Genomic DNA, 23,077 nt, shown 5'->3' on the forward strand with positions numbered 1-23,077 from the left:
TCAGAAAGAGTTGAGACAGGCTCTTGATGGACAGGAGGAGCTCCCGGAAGACTGGACTACTACAGCCAAGGTGGTCAGAGAAACAGGTAGGAGAGTACTTGGTGTGTCTTCTGGTAGGAAAGGGGAGAAGGAAACTTGGTGGTGGAACCCCAAAATACAGGAAGTCAAAAGAAGAAAAAGTGGGACACTGAGAGGACTGAGGAGAAGCGAAAGGAATACATTGAGATGTGACTTAGGGCAAAGATAGAGGTGGTGAAGGCTAAACAAGTGGCATATGATGACATCAACACCAGGTTGGACACGAAAGAAGGAGAAAAGGATCGCCTACAGGTTGGCCAGACAGAGAGATAAGAGATGGGAAGGATGTGCAGTAGGTAAGGGTGATTAAGGACAGAGATGGAAATGTGTTGACTGGTGCCGGTAGTGTACTAAATAGATGGAAAGAATACTTTGAGAAGTTGATGAATGAAGAAAATGAGAGAGAAGGAAGAGTTGAAGAGGCAAGAGTGAAGGACCAGGAAGTGGCAATTATCACTAAGGGGGAAGTTAGAAACGCACTAAAGAGGATGAAAATTCAAAAGGCAGTTGATCCTGATGACATACCTGTGCAGGTATGGAAGCAATTTTGGAGATGTGGCTGTGGAGTTTTTGACCAACTTATTCAACAGAATACTAGCGGGCGAGAAGATGCCTCAATAATGGAGGAAAAGTGTTCTAATTCCCATTTTTAAGAACAAAGGCAATGTTCAGAGCTGTGGGAACTATAGAGGAATAAAGTTGATGAACCACACAATGAAGTTATGGGAAAGAGTAGTGGAGGCTAGACTCAGGACAGAAGTAAGTATCTGCGAGCAACAGTATGGTTTCATGCCTAGAAAGAGTACCACAGATGCATTATTTGCCTTGAGGATGCTCGTGGAAAAGTACAGAGAAGGTCAGCAGGAGCTACATTGTGTCTTTGTGGATCTAGAGAAAGCCTATGACAGAGTACCAAGAGAGGAACTGTGGTACTGCATTCGTAAGTCTGGTGTGGCAGAGAAGTATGTTAAAATAGTACAGGACATGTATGATGGCAGCAGAACAATGGTGAGGTGTGCCTTAGGTGTGACAGTAAAATTTAAGGTGGAGGTGGGACTGCATCAGGGATCAGCTCTGAGCCCCTTCCTGTTTGCAGTGGTAATGGATAGGCTGACAGATGAGGTGAGACTGGAATTCCCTTAGACCATAATGTTCGCAGATGATATCGTGATATGCAGTGAAAGCAGGGAGCGGGTGGAGGAACAATTAGAAAGATGGAGACATGCACTGGAAAAGACAGGAATGAAGATTAGCCGAAGTAAAACAGAATATATGTGCGTGAATGAGAAAAGTGGAGGGGGAAGAGTGAGGCTACAGGGAGAAGAGATAGCGAGGGTGGACGACTTCAAATATTTAAGGTCAGCAATCCAGAGCAATGGTGAGTGTGGTAAGGAAGTGAAGAAACGGGTCCAAGCAGATTGGAACAGCTGGCGGATGGTGTCTGGTGTGTTGTGTGACAGAAGAGTCTCTGCTAGGATGAAGGGCAAAGTCTATAAAACAGTGGTGAGGGCTGCCATGATGTACGGATTAGAGACGGTGGCACTGAAGAAACAAAAGGAAGAAGAACTGGAGGTAGCAGAAATGAAGATGTTGAGGTTCTCGCTTGGACTGAGCAGGATGGATAGGATTAGAAATGAGCTCATTAGAGGAACAGCCAAAGTTGGATGTTTTGGAGACAAGATTCGAGAGAGCAGACTTAGATGTTTTGGACATGTCCAGAGGCCAGAGAGTGAGTATATTTGGAGAAGGGTGCTGAGGATGGAGCTGTCTGCCAGACAAAAGAGCGCGAGGAAGACCAAAGAAAAAGGTTGATGGATGTTGTGAGGGAGGACATGAGGACAGTGGGTGTTAGTGAGGGGGATGCAGGAGACAGGCTTGGATGGAAAAAGATGACCCCTAACAGGACAAGCCTAAAGGAAAGGAATAAGACTAAAATTTTCAGTACTTGATCATATTCAGCATATAAATCAAATGAACAAAATGTGAATAAAGAGCATTTCAACGAAAGCGAGACATGGCCGCGTAGAATGATAAACGGCTATTTGGCGTCTTCATGAGGCCACATGTGGTGACTGCAGCTAACGACTTCCATCCATCCCAAAAATGGTCACGTTACCGTGGAGATGGTGACGTCGTCGAACATCCGCACTCATTTGAGTTTGAGGCGGTGGCCTTCAGGGGTCAAAGTGTGACGAGCGTCTGACTGAAAGACGACGCTTCCATAAATGTGACATTTAAAGAATACAAGAAATAGAATTTGAAGTCACTTTTACATAACATTTAATGTGCTCAAAGCTGACCAGCACTAAATGTCACTTCAGCGTCGTAGCAAGCATGCAACATGCTAAATGCTACATTGTTCTGGCTCCTGATATGTGGCCTGAGCAACGTTCTTCCTCTTGACAGGTTACGTCGCAGACTGATTTGTGCCAGGATTCTTTTCATTCGTCAACATTGACAAAGTTCACACAGGTGATTACACCGAAGTTCTTGTTCCTTTCAGGTGACTTTCCCAAAGTTCTTGTTCTTTACGTGCAAAGTCATCTTCGGGCCCCTGCAATCTTATTCGGTCATTGATGCAAGGTTTTGGCATCTTTAAAGGCACGTGAGCCACGCCAACATGTGGCAGGCAGGCAGGCCCGACGCGCACTGCGCATGCGCGAGCGGAGGCGCAGAAGAGGGGAGGCGAGGAGTGCGGATGCACAGCACTGGGCTGACAGCGGCCAGATTCGGACCTGGGACTCGGTGCTCTCCAGGTATCGGCTCAGCTTCCGGAGGTGCCTGTGCACGCGCAGCGCCCGCGCCTCCTCGTATCGTTCTTATCGTGTTGCCGTTGTTACTTTTCTACACTTTGATTGGTCATGTCGTTGGTGTGGATTTGACATCAAGACAGATCCCATGCAGGAGGAAAAGCGAGAAGCAGTGAGGAACAAGACTGTCATTGTTCCTGTGGCATTCCGTGTATGCGTGTGTGTGGCTGAAGGCTTGTTTGCGTGTGCCAGGCCGTGTTTGTCTGTGTGTGCGTGTGTGTGTGTGTGCATGCGTGCGTGCGTGCCCGCCCGCCCCACTGTATGTACAGTAAGTCTCTGTGTATATGTAAAAGGATAATACGTAAATATTAAATGTTGTACACATCAAATTATGTCAAAGTTTGTGTGTGCCTTCGTGTGTCAGTCCATGGCTGTCTGTGTGTTCGTTTGATAGTGTTGTGTTTGAAAAAAAGTATGTCGGTATGAATGTGTTCGACTTTTTTGGCATGCGTGGATCGATCTTTGTGAGAAGGGTTGCACGATATTGGAAAAAGTGATGCCACTGATTTTCTCTCCGTGCCTACGTGTTTTTTTTTTTCCCGGGCACTTCAATTTCCTTCCACATTCCCCAAAAATATGCATTCAGTGGAGGCTCTAATTTTCCTTTAGGTGTAATTGTGAGTGCGACTGTTGTCTGTCTCCCTGTGATTGGCTGGCGACCAGTTCAGGGTGTACCCCGCCTCCTGCCCGTTGACAGCTGGGAGAGGCTCCAGCACTCCCGCGACCCTCGTGAGGATAAGCGGCTCAGAAAATGGATGGATGTATGAATGAAAGAAGGGCAAAGTGAAAAAAAAAGATGTCACTATCTGGCCCATTTTATATACCGATAATCTACTAAAGTATAAAACATTTTCAGGTAGTCTATGAAAAAATATACAACATACGTACATACAACTGCCATCATTTTTTTCACTTTTATTTCAAAGTGGTCCCGTCACAAATGAGAAATGTATCCATTAGTGTTGCAGCAATCAAATGTTTTCGTAATTGAACGTCCTACTAAAAATGGTATTGTATAAACAACTATTCGGATAACACATTATTTTGTTTTTGAATACACAAGAAACAGTAAAATATTTCTTTCAATGATGAACGACCAATCGTTTTTCTTTTTGAGCTAATCAATTATTATTTTCTTAAAATCACATTGTGCGTACGCAGCAAACTGTTTTCTTGTCTAGATTTCCAGTGAGGCTGTATTTTGTCGTGTCTCATGGCCGTGTGATTGTGAGCTCTGATTTATTGTGTAACCTAACACTTCCTGCCTCCTGAATTATGAATAACAGCCAGGCTCCTTTTCTGCCACTTTGTCTTATCGCGACGTTCTTGTTCCTGCTCTTCAAGGATGGGCAACAGCTCGACCAAAGGCAAACGCTGCAAGCAGCCCTCGCCGGACCCCCTGAGGGTGCGCGTGAATGAGCTGGAGCAGGAAGTACGTAGGAAAGACCAGGAGTTGGCTGCCAAAGAACAGCTGCTCAAAATTCTTGAGGAAAAGCTGGTCACGCAGGATGAGGCTCTTGCGCACCTCAGCAAGGAGCTGCGCAAAAAGGAGCAGGATGATGTGAAAAAACAAAACGGGGACCAAACGAGCGCCGCGGTACTGGGAGACTGCGTCAAGGAGAACATCAATAAGAGGAAAGGAGCGAAAGCTGGAGTGTCTGCAGAACCGACGTCCAGAACCTACGACTGTAGCCACCAGCCAAAATTCTGTTTTGACAAGGCCCGTGTACCCAAAGAGTCCAGGTGAGCTATCTCTGATGGATCCATGAACAGAACAACAACATTTCACAGTTCTTGTGCCACACAGGAGATTTTAGCAGTTTTTGTTTTTTTCCAGGCAGTAAAGCAAAGTCCTTGTTCCTGACATGACTTCCACAATAATCTGGTTCCTGGTAGTCAATGTTAGCAAAGTCATTGTTCTAGACAAGCAGTGTTGCCAAGGTTACCTTGAAAAAGTAACTTATGTTGTATGTAATGTTCTTGTTTCTGATATTTACATTTCCCAAATTCTGGTTCCACACAGGCAACATTATTGATGTCATTTTTCTTGACTGGACTGAACCGCAGCCCATGTTCCTGCCGTCCGAGCTATTGCATCACCTGCAGGTTAACCCAGGTGTCATTATCACACAGGACATCATGTCATACAGGAAGTGACACCTTCTTGGCACAGCTGTGATGACTTGATTATTTGTTACAATTTTGATTTTCTTTTCAGCATCGTAGGTTGTCAGTTTTCTTTCCGCAGGGTACGAAACATTCTTCACACTGCCAAAGAAATGCTGAGTCATGCCGACGAGCGCCAACAATAAAAATCACCAACTGGCAGCCTAATTTCTCCGCGTTTGAGTGTTTGTTGAAGAAACCTCAAAATCAATAGGAAGGCATTATTGAAAATCAATCAATCTTTTTGTGCGTGTGTGTGTGTGTGACAGTGTGAAGAAGCAGCTGGTGGATGCCCTGAATAGGAATCAGTACCTGAAGCGTCTGGAGCAGCAGCAGCTCAAAGACATGGTAGAGTGCATGTACCCATGCACCTACCAGCAGGGGGATTATGTTGTACAGCAAGGAGAACATGGCAACCACCTCTTTGTCCTGGCAGGTAGCAGTCTTTCCTTGTTCATGATTTTGCTCCAAATTCTGGTTCTGGACAGGTGACTTCAGTAAAGCACCTATTCCTGCCAGGTGCTTTAATGAATGCACTGGACTCTATGAACGCAGCACTTTCATGTTTGGGTTGAGGTTTGCCGATAATTTTTGGTTGCCCGGTAAAGGAATACGTAGTGATAATGACAACATCAAAGTCTTCAAAGTACGTAGATTCACTGTCTACTGGAATAACAAAGTTACCGTAGATGAGATGTAACCTTTATAATTGTAAAAGTTATTCAACTATCAGTGAACATTGAAGATTTAAAAGATTTTAAAAGAAGTAAACCCTAGACGTCAAAACTTCCTGTTAAATTGTAGCTATCCATATGTTCGAGAAATTGGATTTTCATTCCGTGTGCAAAACTTGCAACAATTTGATGTGAATCTATATCGCCTCCCGGCGAAAGGGAGGAAATTAGGTCAGAGTTAATGTGTGCTGTGACATGAACTGATGGGCACACTCGAAGTGGCCCCTCGATTATTTTCCGAATATTCTAAACATGCCTCCTGTACAATGCATGGTCAGTTTTAAGTTGTGATGATGAAGGAAAGATAAAGCACGGCTAACAGACTGCTGTGATGAAAAATATTGAACACACAGTTCAGACAACTGGGGTTCAAATCCCGGCCCCGCTTGTGTGGAGTTTGCATGTTCTCCCCGTGCCTGCGTGGTTTTTCTCCAGGCATTCTGGTTTCCTCCCATGTCCGAAAACTTGCGGACTTACGTGCATTTCTTGGACGCATTTAGGAGAAGAGAGGGGTGGAGCTCTCAACAGATCATCACCTGGTGAGGAGTTGGCTCCGATGGTGGGAGAAGATGCCAGTCCATTGTGATAGGCCCAAATGCACTGTGAGGGTCCGCTGGGAACATCTGGCAGAATGCCATGTCTAATGGAGTTTAAACTCCCACTTCCGAGAGAGCTTTGCTCATGTTTCGCGGGAGTCAGGGGTCATTGAGTCCAAGTGGACCATGTTCCGCACCTCCATTGTTGAGGCGGCTGACCAGAGCTGTGGCCATAAAGGGATCTGCACCTGTCGTGGTGGCAATCCCTGAACCCGTTTGTGGACACCAATGGTAAGGGTTGCCGCCAAGATGAAGAAGGTGTCTTGTCCGGCTGACCTTTTTCACCCTGTGGGACTCCTGAGGCAGCTGAAGGGTATCTGCTTGCCAAGCGGTACGCATCTTGGGTGGTCCCCGAAGCAAAAACTTGGGCATGTAAGGCTATGGAGAAAGACTTACCGACGTCTTTGAGGAAATTCTGCTACGCCATCCGACATCTCAGGGGGCAGAAGCGGCGCACAATCAACAGTATGTATAATGGGTTTGGGGCTCTGCTAACCTTGACTCGGGACATTGTGAGTCTGTGGGGAGAATACGTTGAAGACCTCAATTCCACCGAAATGCTGTACCTTGAGGAAGCAGAGTCAGGGGTCAGTCTCTCCTATATTTAGGGTTGATGTCACCATGGAGGTTAAAATGCTCCTCAGTGGCATGGCCACAAGGGTAGATGAGATTTGATGAGTTCCTAAAGGCTACGGATATTGTAGGACTGTCCTGGTTGACACGCCTGTGCAACATTGTGTAGACACCACAGACAGGGACTCCGGAATGTCAGACTGTCGTGGTTTTAAGAAGTCCATAAAAGTCACAGTTGCAGACAACTTACTTTCACATAATTCCGGTTCATGACATGAGTTTCCCTCCATCCCTGTTCTTGATGGGACACATTGGCCTTTTTCCCGAGTGCTGGCTTTACCATAGCTCTTCTTCCTTTCAGGAGGGATTCCCAATTGTATTGTTCCTGACAGGTTACTGAAGCAAAGTTCTGGTTCCGTTCCTGGACTGGTGTTTTTGGTTATTTTTCCTGACTGGGGGTATACTTTTCTTGACGTGAGACAAGCAAAAATTTTTTGTCCCAGGCAAGTGATTTTCTTTTTTTCCTTTTATTTTTTTGTCCTGTTCAGCAGGTAGCTCAAGTAGAAATGATGACCTGCATCCCTTTTATGTCGGAACAGTTTTGCTGTGTCACAGTGGACTCTTCAAGGTGTCACTATGGTTTCTTTGTGTTCAGCTGGATATCTATGGAGAATTACTGTTTAGTCAAACAAACAAAAAAAAAAAGTTTTTAAAAGAGGATGACAAAAACAAAACAAAACGGAGAGAGAGAGAGAGAGAGAGTGAAAAGGTTACTAAATAATACAAACATCTATAGGACCAGAGTGTAAGTGAGGAGATGTCCAAGAAATTTGTCGCAAAGAGTGAGTGGCTCCAGACACACCAAATTGGTCCCAAGGCTATGTGTCTGCAGACACATGTAATTAAATTGACACCCTTTTGTATGCACAATACCCAACACACGTGTCCTGTAACAGCTGTGGCTGGACCCCGGGAGCTAAGGACAATTAGACACTCAATCGAGAGGTGGAATTGGGCCCAGGAGTCCACCCGAGAGTGGCCTCCCAACACTGACCACCAATGAGGTGCCCCGAAACAGGCCACCCGGAGAAGGCCGCAGGGAACCCAATGCCATGTCCCCAGCCAACTGCCACCTCCCACACTGACCCATGCACAATGCCACCCACCTCCCCACACTTAGGAGAGCAAGACGCCCCCACCAACCTGCCAGGTCCACAATGTAGCCTGTCCTTGCACAGCTCAAGGGCAAGACTGTGGCCCCTTTTTGGTGAAAAGGAGGATGAATAGGGATGCCAGACCTGGAGATCAGCCATGGGACATGAAAAGGGGACACCCACCACAAGCATCCATCTAGCCAGAAGGGGCCAGCCCCAGGAGCACCACCATGACTCTAGTGAAAAACACACCATACCCCCCAGGGTCATGCAAAATGATCTAACACATTTGTAGGTTAAATAAAAGGCAAATAAAGTAAAGAAACAAAAAAAGTGTTTTTATTTTCAAAAAGTACATATGATGCCATTCTGTTTCGTTATGTTTTAAAAATAAAATCAGTCAAATGGGAGCATTATTGTCCACACACTGTCGAAGCCATTCACGAAAGTTGTCTATAACTCGAGTTGTTCAATAGATCGAGGGCGATTAATGTATACCTTTGACTAGAGGTAACCCCAGCGAAAAAAATTGCACGGATTTAGATCAGGTGAATGGGCGGGCCAACCGATGTCACCACGGAATGAGATCAAATGACAAGGGAACATCTCCCTCAAAATCCCCAACGCACGTCAACAAGTGTGGGCTGTTGCCCCATCCTGTTGAAACCCAACATTGTCCATGTCGTGGAGCATATTCAATTTTGGTCTGAGAAAACTCTCTAGCATCTCACAATATCGATAGAGTCCACAGTCACTGTAACGTTGTTTATCTTTGAAGAATATGGACCCCATATACCGAATTCTGCCACAGCACACCTTACAGTCACCCGAGGACAATGCAAAGGGGGTCCATGCAAGTCACGAGGGTTGTTCTCGGCCCAGTATCTGAAGTTTTGCTTATTTGCCGCACCACACAGGTGAAAATGTGCCTCGTCACTGAACAACACAACCGCTGCTTGGGGGACATGTTGTTGAATTTCCAAACACAATGCTCTGCGAGTTTTAGTGTCTTTTTCGCTGAGTTCTTGTGCAAACATCATTTTGTATGGATGCATTTGAAGATCATTGTGAAAAATTATTTGCAAACTTCTTATGGAAGGCCCAAGAGCCTGGGCGCATTTAAATGTTGAACGGAGTGGAGACCGTTGAACAGAAGCTCTTACCGCTGCCTGCCACATTTTCTGGAGTTCTGGTGGTGCAAGGTCGGCCAGTTGATTTTCGTTTCAATGCAGATCCAGTCGCTCTGAAGTTGGTAACCCATAACAAGATCGTGTTTCGAGCTGCTCCGGGATCATGTCTACTAAGATTGAAGTGCGAACGGAACGCTTGTTTTGTTGCAGTTCCAGATTCGTTTGTTTTGATAAATGTTTCCACAATGAAAATGCAATGCTCACCAGTCGAATTCATGGCAGTAACGGAAAACGAAATGAAAAAACAATGGCATTATAAAGAAACAAAGCAAAATGGCATTATATGTCCTTTTCTAAAATAAAAACACTTTTTTTGTTTCTTTATTTTCTTTATTTGCTTTTTATCTAACCTACAAATGTGTCAGATCATTTTCAGGGTGGTAGTCATTGGCCTTATCTCATGTATAAGTGGCCCCTGAGAGAGCAACTCCGCCATCCTCCATAATGTCCGACCAGCTGCAGAGATAGTTTCATGTACTGCATTATAAAAAGGAGATGACTTGAAATCTTGTGTGGGGGGCGTAGAGGGGGGTCAGGCAGGGTGGAGTGGCAGCGCATCTGGGAAACAGGGAAACAGCACTATAGTACCGACCGTACATACAGACACCCTTAGTCTTCTGACCCCACACCAGCCTCCCAAGAAACCCTGAATATGTGTGTGTTCCCGAATGGGACTAGTATCGGTAGAAAAAAGTTATTTTCAATGAGTGGTACGAGTGTCTGCTAAGTAAGTGATAAATAGGCATGGCTCCTGCAGGTCGGGCCCATCTGGCAGGACAACCACAGGGACAAGGGTTACCATACCAGCCCAACAGTGTCGACCCTTGGGGCCCACCCCATTCCAGCCAGAACCCACTACCCACCCCAGAGTGTGGGAGGTACTCTCAACCCCCAGACTAGACAGTGACAAAACTCCGGAGCAGGCCTCAAGGGAGCCTTTTTTTATGTAAGCACGTAGTCGCTAAGCGCTAACGGCTCCCTCCTCGTTCCTGCGACACTCAACAAGAAGCCAACTCATCTATCTGTCGTGCTCTTCTTGGAACTTCCTATTCTCTCAGTTGTCATGACAACCAGGCTAGACTGTGTGCTGTAACAAAAGGTGACTGGATTACATAAAAGTGGCATTATGACAATGACGATGAGTGACTGTCATCCAATATGTGACTCTGTGCGTGTCTGCTTAAAAGAATAATCCTGTCCTCTTTCTTTCACACCCAGATATTGTACGGCCATGCACACACACAAACACACGCAAGCACACACACTACATACTGTAAATAGAATACATGATGATGATAATGATCTGTGATACTGTAACGTAACGTGTAATTGTGTGTGTTTGTGGAATGCAATAATCTATTATGTCTCTTTCTCTCACACATGCACACACACCCAGATGGAAAGTTGGATGTGTTTCAGCAGGACGCGCTGCTGTCATCGATGGCTCCGTGGACGGCGTTTGGGGAGCTGGCCATCCTCTACAACTGCACGCGCACGGCGTCAGTGCGAGGTAAACTTGGCTGCAAGATTGGAGGAATTGTGGGAAGTGGCAGAGATTATTTTGGAAAAACACTTTCACTTGATGAAAAAATTAACTCAGTTTTGGCCATGGCTAATGCTAACCTTGTGCCATGCAACATCCATTCAGATCCAAGTTCCCAAGTACAGTAATTCCTTCCCATATCAATTATGGATTCAGTCCATCATAATTTTTTAAAGTCATTTTAGTGCAATTACTCATGTGAACATCTTTGATTCAGTCAGCTTTATGTGCCAATTGATTTCATTGGAGACTCCAAATTGCCCCTAGGTGTGATTGTGAGTGCGACTGTTCTCTGTCTTCATGTGCCGTGTGATTGATTGGCAACCAGTTCAGGGTGTACCCCGCCTCCTGCCCGATAACAGCTGGGATTGGCTCCAGCACTCCCGCGACCCTCGTGAGGATAAGCGGCTCAGAAAATGGATGGATGGATGACTCACAGAAGGGCATAATTTGGGCTTTTGTTCGTAGCAGATAAAGAAACCTTGCTGAGGATGTTATGCACTTAGAACATAAGATACACAAAAAAATCGCAAATACCAGAATTGCCTGAAAATTAGCTATTGCAAACACTCATAACAACTAACAACTCATGATTATTTTAATATTTGAGTAATAAATTGATTATTTTGTCTGATTATTTGGTTATAAGAAGTGTTGTTTTCTTTCCCAACCAAACGAGACAAAGAACATCCAAATCCAAGTCCTTTGTTCACAAAACACATTGGTGTACTTTTATTGTTTCCACGGCAGCTGCGAGCCGTGTACATACGTGGGCTCTGGAGCGTAAGGCGTTCCAAAATATCATGAGGAGAACGGCAGAGACACGTCACGACCAGTACCGACACTTCCTCCGCAGGTTGGTTGTATGTGTCACGTTTACATTGTAATCTAATCTGGATTGGATCTTGATTTTATGTGGTGCAGAGAGTTTTGAAACAAAATTAGCCTTTCTACCAATGCTGTCCAAAGTACGGCTGTAGGCCAAATGCCGCCAACAGTTCACTTTCTTGTTGCCTGCGGCACATGCTAAATAAAAAACTGAACACGGCCCGTGACACTAATTTTCCCAGCTTCAATATAAATGTGTTTATTTTCCCTATGTGTCACCTACAAAGAAACTAAATAAGATAGTTGAGCTTTAGGTCATGACCGAAAGAGCAAGAACAAGAAATGAGTTTCCATCGTCCCTTAGCGACTGGGTGAGAAGCTTGGTGATCTGTGAGGGGCTCAGAGTAGAGCCAATGCTCCTCTAAATTGAGAGGGCCCAGATGGGGTGGCTGGGGCATCTGTTTCGGATGCCTCCCGGACACCTCGCCTCCCTGGTGAGGTGTTCTGGCCACATCCCACTGGGAAAAAGACCCCAGAGATGACCCAGGACACCCTGGAGGGATAATGTGTCTTGGCTGGCCTGGGAACATCTCGGAATCACGCAGGAAGTGGTGGATAAAATAGCTGGGGAGATGGAAGTCTGGTTGTCCATGCTAAAGCTAATGCCCCCTCGACCTAACCCTCAAAAGCGGTAGAAGATAAATGGATGGATGGATGGATGGATGGATGGAAGGATGATTGAAGTCAGGGTTGGGGTTTCAATTTAGGTTTAGGGTCTCAAATTAGGATTTCAATTTTGTATTCCGGTTTCAGGATTCAAATCCTGGGTTAGTTTCAGAGTAAGCTTTCTTAAACCTTACCCCTGTAAGGTTTCAAGATGGTGTTAGGTTTTCCAATGAGGATTCCAAGCCAGAGTTAGAGTTTAAAAAGAATGGTCTCAAAGAAATTTAGCAATTGATGTTAGTTTTAACTAGGTGTTTAGTCCATCCATCCATTTTTTTAGCCACTTATCCTCACGAGGGTTGCGGGGAGTGCTGGAGCCTATCCCAGCTGTCAACGGGCAGGAGTCGGGGTACACCCTGAACTGGTTGCCAGCCAATCGCGGGGCACACGGAGACAGAAAACAGTCACACTTACAATCACACCTAGGGATGTGGGAGAAAACCCACACAAGCACAAGAGAACATGCGAAATCCACACAGGTGGGGGTGGTACTTGAACCCTGGTCCTTAGAACTGGGAAGCCAACGATCTACATCTGCTCCACCAGGTGTTTGGTTGGATAATATATTGACATTGTGTTCTAATCTGGATCACATCTGAATTAAACCTCTTTTGAGATTATTATTATTATTGTTTTTTTTTTTTTTGTATTTTCCACTAGTGTGTCACTTCTGGCAAATCTCCCCGACGACAAACTCAGCAAGATCGTGGACTGTCTGGAGGTGGTAAGGACATCATCTTTGTCTTATGCGTGAATCCTTAACATAAAGGGTTTCAAGACAAGGGTTGAGGTTTCACACAAAGGTTTGAGTTTTGAATTAGGATTTTAGGCAAGGGTTAGGGTTTAAAGTTAGAGGTTTCGGTTTCAAAGAAGGGTTTTATCCGCGATATGTCGACCATCACATGACCAACGGGGAACACGGAATAGCTGACTTCCTGTGTATGCTTTGCTTGTGATCAAAACCAGGATTGATTGCATGATCGTTTAATGCCGAACTTGCCTGAATGTTTTCGTTTGGCTGATGTCATCGGACAGAAGTTAAATGTGCATCATTTAGATATCACACATGAAAGAAGCCTAAACATTGTCTATACTGTAAAAAAAGACATTGCAGGTGCTTCGAAACGGTGCCCCTCATTCAAATGAGTGAGGAGGGAGTGATTTTCCCTGCTTTGACGATTCCAGAACTAGTTTGCACGTATAACGGATTACGTGTTTGATAAGAGACTTTCAAATTTGGGTTTGGGCTTCAAATTTGTGTTGGTGTTTCAAAGAGGTTAAGGTTTCAAATTACGCTCTCAAGAAAGAGTTATTAGGGTGAGGGATTCAAATCAGGGATCGGGTTTGAAATGAGGATTTCAAGCTTGTGTTCAAAGTGAGGTTTGAAGGCTGGATTAGATTTTTAAACAATGGTTATATTTACAAAATGATATGAGTTTCTCTGGCGGCATGGTGGAGCATTCGGGCAGATTGTTGGCCTCGCAGTTCTGAGGACAGTGGTTCAAATCCCAGCCCCACCTGTGTGGAGTGTGGATGTTCTCCGTGTGCCAGTGTGGGTTTCCTATGGGACCCGGGTTTCCTCCCACATCCCAACAAAATGCATTAATTGGAGACGCTAAATTGCTCCAAGGTGTGATTTTGAGTCTGACTCTTGTCTGTCTCTATGTGCCCTTCCGATTGGTTGGCAACCACTTCAAGGTGGACTCCGCCTCCTACCCGATGATGGCTAGGATAGACTCTAGCCCTTTCTCAACCCTTGCGAGGATAAGCAGCTCAGAAAATGGCTGGTTGGATAGTTCCAAGCATGGGTTGGGGCTTCAAAAGTGTTCGGCTTCCAAACAACAGTATAGGTTTCAAATTAAGGTCTCAAGTCAGCATTAGTGTTTCGGTTTAGGCTTTCAACTGAGGGTGAAGGTGTCATATTAGGGTTTCAAACTTGAGTTGTTTTTGATGACTTAACTTTCCCTCACTTGTAGGAATACTACAACAAGGGCGACTTCGTGATTCGCGAGGGTGAGGAGGGTAGCACCTTCTACATCATTGCTCGAGGAACGGTAAGGCATCCACAGAACTACTACTGCCTGTGAAGCCCCTACCGATACAAGAAGCAATAGCATGCTCATCGCACCGCAGGTGAAGGTGACCCAGACCACGGAGGACAGCAAGAGTCCTCAGATCATAAACACACTACACACGGGCGACTACTTTGGAGAGAAGGCGCTCATCAGGTAGCTCGTTGTAACATGCGGACTGCTAAGTGCTAAAATGCTAATGCACTAAAGCTAATATTCGTTCTAGTGATGACGTCAGGTCCGCTAACATCATCGCCGATGAAGACGGGGTCGAGTGTCTGCTCATGGACAGACAGTGAGTGAATGCATGCAACAAGCACCGGGTTGTTCAGCGGTAGGGTTTCAAGATGGGGTTAGAGTTTCAAATCAGGGTTGTAAAACAGAGTTTGGTTAGCCTTTGAGGCCCAGGGTTATGATTTCAAATTAGGGTTTCAAAAACACTGCTAAGGTTTTAAATTAAGAATTGAGACAGGGTTAGTGTTTCAAGACAGGTTCAGGCTTTCAGGACTAGGGTTGCAAGCCTGGATTAGAGTTTTGAATTGGGTCTTTAAGCCAACAATGGCTGTGGTTTAGGCCTTAGTTACATTTATTTATTTTTTGTTCAAGGGATTTGAGGCAGGGCTTAGGTTTCAAATTTGGGTTAGGGTTTCAAATTTTCAGACTGTGGTTGTGGGTTAAACAAGAGCCAGGTTTCAAAGTCTGATGTAGGGTTTCAAATCTGTTTTAAATCTGGGGTTGGGTATCCAACAAGGATTTGGGTTTCAAATTAGGTTAGGGTTTTAAAGAAGGCCTTCAATTACGCCATCCTAGAGTTTGAAGTGTTCCATTGTGTCTTGGTGCAGGACCTTCGATCAGACAGTGGGAACCTTCGCCGAGCTCCAGCTGTCCCTACGAGGCTACGTGGCTACGCTGGACAGGGACGACATCCAGCGACATGCCAGGTAGGGCACTCCGCTGCACCCGGCGTGTAGCTCAACAGAACAGTTGTCGTCTTACACAGGAAGTTGTCGCCGTCGCGGCGACAGAGTCACACACTGCCCCCCGACGTGGTCCGCCTCAGCGACTTGGCTGCCAGCTTCTCGCCATTCAGACCGCTGGAGCACATGGACATCGTCGCCACGCTCGGTGTGGGCGGATTTGCAAGAGTAGAACTGGTAAAGGAAAAAAATTTACAAGATTAAAGTTTGAATTTCATTTAGAATTTTGAACGTTTAAAAAAAAAATTGTAGAATTTTTTTTCCCAAGAAAAGAAATGGCAAATTAGAGAAAAATTGTCATAGCACAAGTCTGAATTGTATTTAAGTCGTGAAAATTTCTCACCAAATTAGTCATATTTTTAGGGAGAAAAATTATTCAAGGTCCTGCATATTTTTTCTATTATTCAGGATGCATTATTGTCCCTATTGTGCCTCAGTCCCTGTGGAATATGAGCTAAAATCATAAAAATATTATTTTTAATTATTTTGTAAAATCAAAAGGTATATGATCTTAAAGGTTAGTCTGATTTTTTTTTTTCTTTAACGTGACAATACAATTAACATTTTTTTCACAAGAAATCTTTTCACCCCATAATCTTAAACTACGTAATGGTTTTTTTTTTTGAGGAAGAAAAAATTCTAAATGGCTAAAAGAAGAGATAGGTACACTATCTTAAAATTTAAGTGTTTTGAATGTTTTTTTTTTCAGAAACGAATTAAGATACAGTCTGACACTCTTTTATATATGTATATTTCCTCTGAGGGGAGTCAGCATTTATTTTTACAAAACAACTTATGTATATATATGTATGTGCCCCACACTCCCTCCTTTGGTGACCTGACTTCCTGCTCTACGGCAGGTGAAGTTGAAGGGCGAGGACGTGACGTTTGCGCTGAAGGTTATCAAGAAGAAGCACGTGGTAGACAACCGGCAGCAAGAGCACATCCACTCAGAGCGCCGCATCCTCTCTGAGGCGCGCTCACCCTTTGTTGTTCGGTTAGTACCACTGTCTCCTTGCCTGGCTGTGCCGGCCGGGACTTCTAAGATCCATCTTTATCTTTCATTTTCCCAATACAGTACTGTAGCTTGCTAAACGGCTAAGAAATGTATTGAAAAAAGACCAACTCATATGAACATTGTGTCCTTTAATTGACCTCAAGAAATGACAATAAGTGGTGCCTTGAGATAAAAGTTTTGTCAACACATGATAGTTTTGAATTACAAGTATTGAAAATTATGTATCCCAATCCTTTCCATCCCCCGCAAAAAGTTTTTCATACGAAAATTAGGTGGTATTGTACTTTATAAGGACATAGTGTATCTCAGTCAGCGAGCTAAGAGAATGCTAACCCCTATAAGATTTTATGAGTTAAAGGACCTTAAAATCGCATCTTAAAAAGACCAGGAGCCAATGCAAGTTGCCCAGAAATCGGGTAATATTGTTCGAACCTTCTCATCGGAAGCCTTGCTACAGTGTTTTGTACTAAATGCAGGCTTTAAATGCTAGCTAGGGGCAGATCAGAAAGCAGCATGTTAAAGACATAAACAAATCCGTGAGGTATGATCTCTCCATCACCAGAAAATAGGAAAGAGTGTATCGTAGCAAGTCAGTACCGTCAAACGGTACTTATCTCAGATTTTTGTTCGCAAGTCAAAGCCAAAAATCAGCCAAACAATGACTCATATCACAAATAATTTGCAAGTCACGTCACTTGTATCTATTATGCCCCTTTAAAAGAAAAAGACTCTTATAATAACCTAAGATACTTCAGTATTGGGTGTCTTGAATATTTTGCATCATTTATTAAGTCAGTGGAATTTCACTCTGTGCTTCCACCGATGCAGACTGTTCCGAACATTCAAAGACGAAAAATATGTCTACATGCTGCTGGAGGCGTGTCTTGGAGGAGAAATCTGGAGTCTTCTCAGAGACAGGTGAGTTTAGAGTTTGGAGTTCTTTTTTAGAGGATGGGAGTGCTTTGATCAGATCTGTCGGTTCCGACGTGTTCCAAAGGGGGAGTTTCAACGAGACCACTGCCAAGTTCTGCGTAGGCTGCGTCACCGAGGCTTTCGAGTACCTGCACTGCAAAGGAATCCTCTATCGAGACCTCAAGCCGGAGAACCTCATGCTGGACTCTGAGGGTTATGTCAAACTGGTGAGTGGACCAGACAAATTTTATCCAAGAGGAGACTCTGGGTAAATTTGATATGGTGGAATAGTGTTCAGAGCTAAGGCATAGCCAAAGGAGAAGCTAACATTAGCATCTGTTTTCACAATCATGAATCTGCCTAACCAATGAGTGATCATCAAAGGTGAGGGACAAATTGTTGTCCAAGAGGAAACTGAGGGCAAACTGCAGCCAAGTGGAGACTGTGGAAACAATGGCTCATGTTCCAATGACTAACACTCCTGCCAAGGTGGACTTCGGCTTTGCCAAGAGGCTTCGTGGAGGTCAGAAGACATGGACCTTCTGCGGGACCCCCGAGTATGTGGCGCCGGAGATCATCCTCAACAAGGGCCATAATTTCAGCGTAGATTTTTGGTCCCTGGGCATCCTGTTGTTTGAGCTTCTGACTGGCAGGTGAGGCCCTAAAAAAAAAATCCCTTGATGAATATAAAAACTGACTTGGGGTGCTTGGTGGCGACCAGTCCCCCTTTCACAGGAAGTGACCAAATGGCCACGTACACGATCATCTTGAAGGGTGTGGACAAGATGGATTTCCCCAAGAAAATTGGCAAGCGGCCCGAGGACCTCATACGGAAGCTGTGCAGGTCCATTTTCGATGCAGATTTTTCTTTGGGCCCTTTGTCACCTGCAAGTATTTTTAACAAACAATTTTTTTATGTCCATCATCCTCAGGGGAAATCCATCTGAGCGACTGGGAAACATGAAAGGGGGGATAGGCGACATCAAGAAGCACAGGTCTCTTGGATTTCTTTTTTGTTTTTTAATTTAAAGGAACATTGCACATTTTTGGAGAATTTTTTTTAAAAGTGAATTACAAGGTCAAAGTTGCATTTATTTAGAAAAAGATACAATGTATTAAAAAACAAAAAGTATGGATATAGTTTTTTTTTAAAAAGAAAAAAGCAATTTCACATTTTTTAGGGAAAAAGCACCAATAAAAATAGTAATAGTTAATTTAAGTTAATTTAGTAAATTAAAGTTGTATTGATTTGAGAAAGAAGGGGGGTTCTAAAATTATTTTTGAAGAAAGAGAAAAAAATCACAATATCAAATGTTTTTTGGGGAAAAATAACTAAAACCTCATCAAATCTAGGGAATAAAGTCTTGTTTTTTGAGAAAAGCTAAGATTATGGTAAAAAAGTGATTGAAAAAGCAATATATCAAGAATGTATTTGTTGTTTTTGAAGCAAAAAGTAATTTCACCTATTTTTTTAGAATAATAGGTTGAATTGGGACAAACATGAATATTTGCCAGTAACAGCATGCCTACTAAAAGTACCACAAACACGTTATTTGCCTTGATGGTGATGATGGAGAAGTACAGACAAGATCAGAAGGAGCTAACTTGTAGCTTTGTAGATCTAGAAAAAGCCCATGACAGAGTACCCAGAGAAACTGTGGTACTGCATTCTAAAGTCTGGAGTAGCACAGAAGAAAGTTGGAGTAATACAGGACATGTATGACAGAGGAGTTTAAGGTGAATGTGCGACTGCATCAGGGATCACCCCTAAGCCCTTTTCTGTTTGCAGTTGTGATGAATAGGCTAAGATTAGGGTTTATAGTATACAGTAAATGTACTGTATATATCAGGGATCTCAAACTCAATTTACCTCAGGCCGCTGGAGGGAGCGACCGGCTGAGGCTGGGCCGCAGCCTCGGCGCACATGCACTCGTGGCCAATTTCAATTAGGAATTTAAAAGAAAATCTAATCTTCTCAAACATCTTTTAAAAAAAAAAATAAACACACATATTGAGATAAGCTAGGAGGCAGCATGGTGGTGCAACTTGTTAGACCGTTGGCCTCACAGTTCTGAGGTCCAGGGTTCCAATCCTGACTTGCTTTTGTGGAGTTTGGATTTTCTCCCTGTGCCTGCGTCGGTTTTCTCTGGGCATTCCGGTTTCCTCCACATCCCCAAAAACATACATTAATTCGGGACTCTAAATTGGCCGTCGGTATGATTGTGAGTGCGACTGTTGTCCGTCTCTATGTGTCCTGCGATTGGCTGGCAACCAGTTCAGAGTGTACCACACCTCCTGCCTGATGATAGCTGGGATTGGCGCCAGCACCACAGCGACCCTTAAGAGGATAAGTGGCTCGGTAAATGAATGAATGAAAAAAGATAAACAAAGATGCTTATGTCAACAAGGTGTGTACAAAACTACGAGTAAAACGTTACATTGTAATGCTGCTGTAATTTTCATTCAGAAAATATTTCTCTCTTTGCACATGCCCGTGAACCATACCGTATACCCCACCATGATTGGTTGGCTTTGCACACAACACTGTAAAAGTGCCATTCGCGTAACACTCGAGGGCCACACTAACGTTAAACTTTCATCTTAAGGTGGGGGCCACAAAATATATCACGGGTCGCCAGTTTGAGACCTCTGGTATATATAATCACCCAAAGACAATGTTAAAAGGGAAAAGTACTTATTTTTTGAGGAAATACAACGTTATTATTATTATTATGTATTTTAATGATGGCATTTGTGCAGGTGGTTTAGCGGCTTCAACTGGGCGGGGCTTAAGGCTCAGACCTTGGCATCGCCCCTCAAGACAGACGTAAGTTTACCATCTTTTATCTGTACTTAAACCAGAAATCCTTGACTTTCAATCAATCCACAACAAATGTTTAGGAGAACAGCTGAACTGAAGGTGTATCAGAGGCACTTGAAACTGTGTCAGGTGTGTTCTGACTCCCATTTAACATGAGTTTGAATGTAACTGGTAAACACTGAACACAGCCACATACCCACTTTGCAACTATGGAACGGTAATGCCAGGTTCCCGCACCTTAGGACATTTAAAGTACGCTTTCTCAAGGAAGGAAGACAAGAGGAACATTTGCTCGCGAGGAGAACGTGGGATGTGTCTCTTTCACAATCTCCAACCCATTCTGCCCACATCTCCACGAAGTCTCCTTTTTATTCCTTAGCGCGGTCCGCAACGTAACAAAGCAAACATGACGAAAGCTACTGTGACAAAAATAGCCAGTGTGAGTCTTTGCGATGTCTTCACCATCCTCTCGAGATCACCAGTCTTTATGTTGTCGGCTGCATCACTGCACCCAATGTGCCTCTTGATTAATTCAAATATTTATCGCATTCTTTAACCAAAAGAGCATTAAAAACAAACAAGAGCAAATATGAGATAACGTTATAGCCGATTAATCCAACAGCTAACTAACTACAGGCAGCTTTGTCAAACAGACTCAGTGATTGCAACTGTAACTAAGTAACGAATGTAAACTAACTACTTAAATGTGAGGAAAAGCCCAATGGAACATCTGAATGTCTTTTGAGGTTTATGTGAAGCTCTTTAAACGGTGGCACATGTGCTGACTCCCACTTGACACAAGGTTGAATGTGGTAATCGGTTAAATCTGAACACATCTACATGCCAATTATAAAAGGGTGTGCACATTTGTGCAACAACATTACATTAACAACAGTTGTACATGGTATAGGTCACATTAATGGTACAAAACGTTTGGAAATGGATTTCTTTCTTTCTTCCATTTCTTTCAATAACAAAAACCTGCCGTTTGAACTTGGGTGTGTGGACTTTATGTATCCACTCAAAGTAAAAGTAAAAAAGTAACAACTATTGCATACAATACATGGGAGTGATTTGTGAGGTTGATTTGTGACCATCCTTGTAACTCAAAACACTTGTATTTCAAATCATCTTTTGCCATTTCAGCCTCCATAAAATCCCAGCAAAAAAAGTCAGCATAAGTTTTCCAGTATTGAGTTTCATGAAAACATATACAGCAAGAATGTAGATGTAAAGAGTGAAAAGAATTTGTGCATCATAATTTAATTATTTAACTCAATGTACATTATGCTGCTGCTTTTTGTGTCTGCAAATTGGCCATCAGATGGCAGTATTACATGAATATAATACAATTAAATTTGATGGTGTAACGAGACCATCACAACTCAGCTGCAGTCATATTGGTCCTCTTCGAAGATGCTAAAGAATATATACCTTTGAGTATTGTTATATCTGTTTGTGTTCAAATATATTTTCTTCCGCTTATCCGCGGTCTGGTCGCAGGGGCAGTTACTTTAGCAGGGAAGTCCAGACTTCCCTCTCCACAGCTACTTCCTCCAGCTCTTCTGACGCGATCCCGAGGCATTCTCAGGCCAGCCGAGAGACATACAGTAGTCTCTCCGGCGAGTCCTGGGTGGTTCCCAGGTTTTCCTCTCGGTGGGACGTCCCCGGAACACCTCACCAGTGAGGCATCCAGGAGGCATCCGAATCAGATGCCCCACCAACCTCATCTGGCTCCTCTCAATGTGAAGGAGCAGCGGCTCCACTGTGAGCCCATCCCTGATAAAAGAGCTTCTCACTCTAATTCTAAGGGAGAGTCCGGACACCCTGCGGAGGAAACTCATTTCGGCCGCTCGTATCCGGGATCTTCTTGTTTCGGTCATGACACAAAGCTCGTGACCATAGATGAGGCTAGGAATGTAGATCGACTGGTAAATTGAGAGCTTCGTCTATCGGCTGTGCTCCTTCTTTATCACAATAGACTGACACAAAGTCCGCATCACTGTAGACGCTGCACCGATACGCCTGCCGATATCGCGTTCCATTTTTCCTTCACTCGGGACCAAGACCCCAAGATACTTGAGCTCCTCCACCTGGGGATGGATCTTATCCCTGACCTGGAGAGGGCACTCAACGCTTTGCCGACTGAGGATCATGGTCTCAGATTTAGAGGTCCCGCATCACACAGCTGCGAACCGCTCCAATGAGAGTTGGAGATCACGGCCCGATGAAGCCAACAGAACGATAAACTGTTTAAATAATTAGAACTCGCTCAATATCGACGCTCACTTCATCAGCCCATCAATGGTGTTCCCTGCAATGAGTTAGCATGAAGCTAGCTGACTTTGAGGCAAAGTTAGAAGGTTTGATTTAATACTTATCCTGTAATTCTTTTTCTTAATGTTTAGATTGACAGGAAACTGTTCACCCTCTGCTTAAGTGCTGCTCGTTGTGAAGTTGGCTTCCATCAGTTAGCGCTCATACCTCAAATGCTGCTCTTGAGAAGAAAAAAAAAAATGGTCTGAGCAAACGCTCACCTCGTGTTTTTTCTTTCAGGTGTCAGGCCCTCTGGACCACAGCCATTTTGACGTTTATCCTCCAGATGATAAGATTCCGCCCGACGAGCTCTCAGGATGGGACGCTGACTTCTGAGCCAAATTTGTTCGTTGGCCTGTTTAGCGGTCAGGAAGACTCATCTTTCGAATTTGTAACTGTGTAACTAGATTGTATTCTTAATTTATGGTCTCCTGGTTGTTTTGTAAATATGCTGTATGTACATTTGAATAAATGTTTTTATGTGAAGTAAATTTAAATTTTATTTATTTGATCTTGGATTCAAGTCGTTGTATGATTTTCAAGAATTTAGTTTCTCTCTTTTTGGA

General features: G+C 43.9%; 1 protein-coding gene across 4 annotated transcripts; it reads left to right on the top strand.

The window, feature by feature from the left end:
- Positions 1 to 2,247: 2,247 nt before the first annotated feature.
- Positions 2,248 to 22,970, top strand: prkg2 (protein kinase cGMP-dependent 2). 4 transcript variants are annotated; one of them, XM_061817836.1, is made up of 20 exons: positions 2,248 to 2,581; positions 2,680 to 2,834; positions 4,233 to 4,631; positions 5,324 to 5,490; positions 10,698 to 10,811; positions 11,595 to 11,700; positions 13,056 to 13,119; positions 14,372 to 14,449; positions 14,529 to 14,623; positions 14,694 to 14,762; positions 15,310 to 15,408; positions 15,468 to 15,621; positions 16,305 to 16,441; positions 17,291 to 17,380; positions 17,460 to 17,601; positions 17,864 to 18,027; positions 18,096 to 18,218; positions 18,307 to 18,369; positions 20,135 to 20,201; positions 22,752 to 22,970. In XM_061817836.1, the coding sequence occupies exons 2-20, from the start codon at positions 2,734 to 2,736 to the stop codon at positions 22,845 to 22,847; spliced, it is 2,328 nt and encodes a 775-aa protein (XP_061673820.1). In that variant the 5' UTR covers positions 2,248 to 2,581; positions 2,680 to 2,733; the 3' UTR covers positions 22,848 to 22,970. The 4 variants fall into 4 exon arrangements, with proteins under 4 accessions (XP_061673820.1, XP_061673819.1, XP_061673821.1 ...); XM_061817835.1 differs by having other exon boundaries at positions 2,248 to 2,550; XM_061817837.1 differs by lacking the exons at positions 2,248 to 2,581; positions 2,680 to 2,834; positions 4,233 to 4,631 and adding an exon at positions 5,042 to 5,137 and having other exon boundaries at positions 22,752 to 22,969.
- Positions 22,971 to 23,077: the final 107 nt, after the last annotated feature.

The sequence above is a fragment of the Syngnathoides biaculeatus genome, chromosome 4, assembly GCF_019802595.1.
Source record: "Syngnathoides biaculeatus isolate LvHL_M chromosome 4, ASM1980259v1, whole genome shotgun sequence".
Taxonomy (NCBI): Eukaryota; Metazoa; Chordata; class Actinopteri; order Syngnathiformes; family Syngnathidae; genus Syngnathoides; species Syngnathoides biaculeatus.

Excerpts from the sequence above, each read along its gene's own strand:
- prkg2 (XM_061817836.1), top strand. The coding sequence starts at position 2,734 with ATGCGCGAGCGGAGGCGCAGAAGAGGGGAGGCGAGGAGTGCGGATGCA. Across the intron at positions 13,120-14,371 it reads TCGTGGACTGTCTGGAGGTG|GAATACTACAACAAGGGCGA; the intron begins GTAAGGACATCA and ends CCTCACTTGTAG. Across the intron at positions 17,602-17,863 it reads CTGAGGGTTATGTCAAACTG|GTGGACTTCGGCTTTGCCAA; the intron begins GTGAGTGGACCA and ends ACTCCTGCCAAG.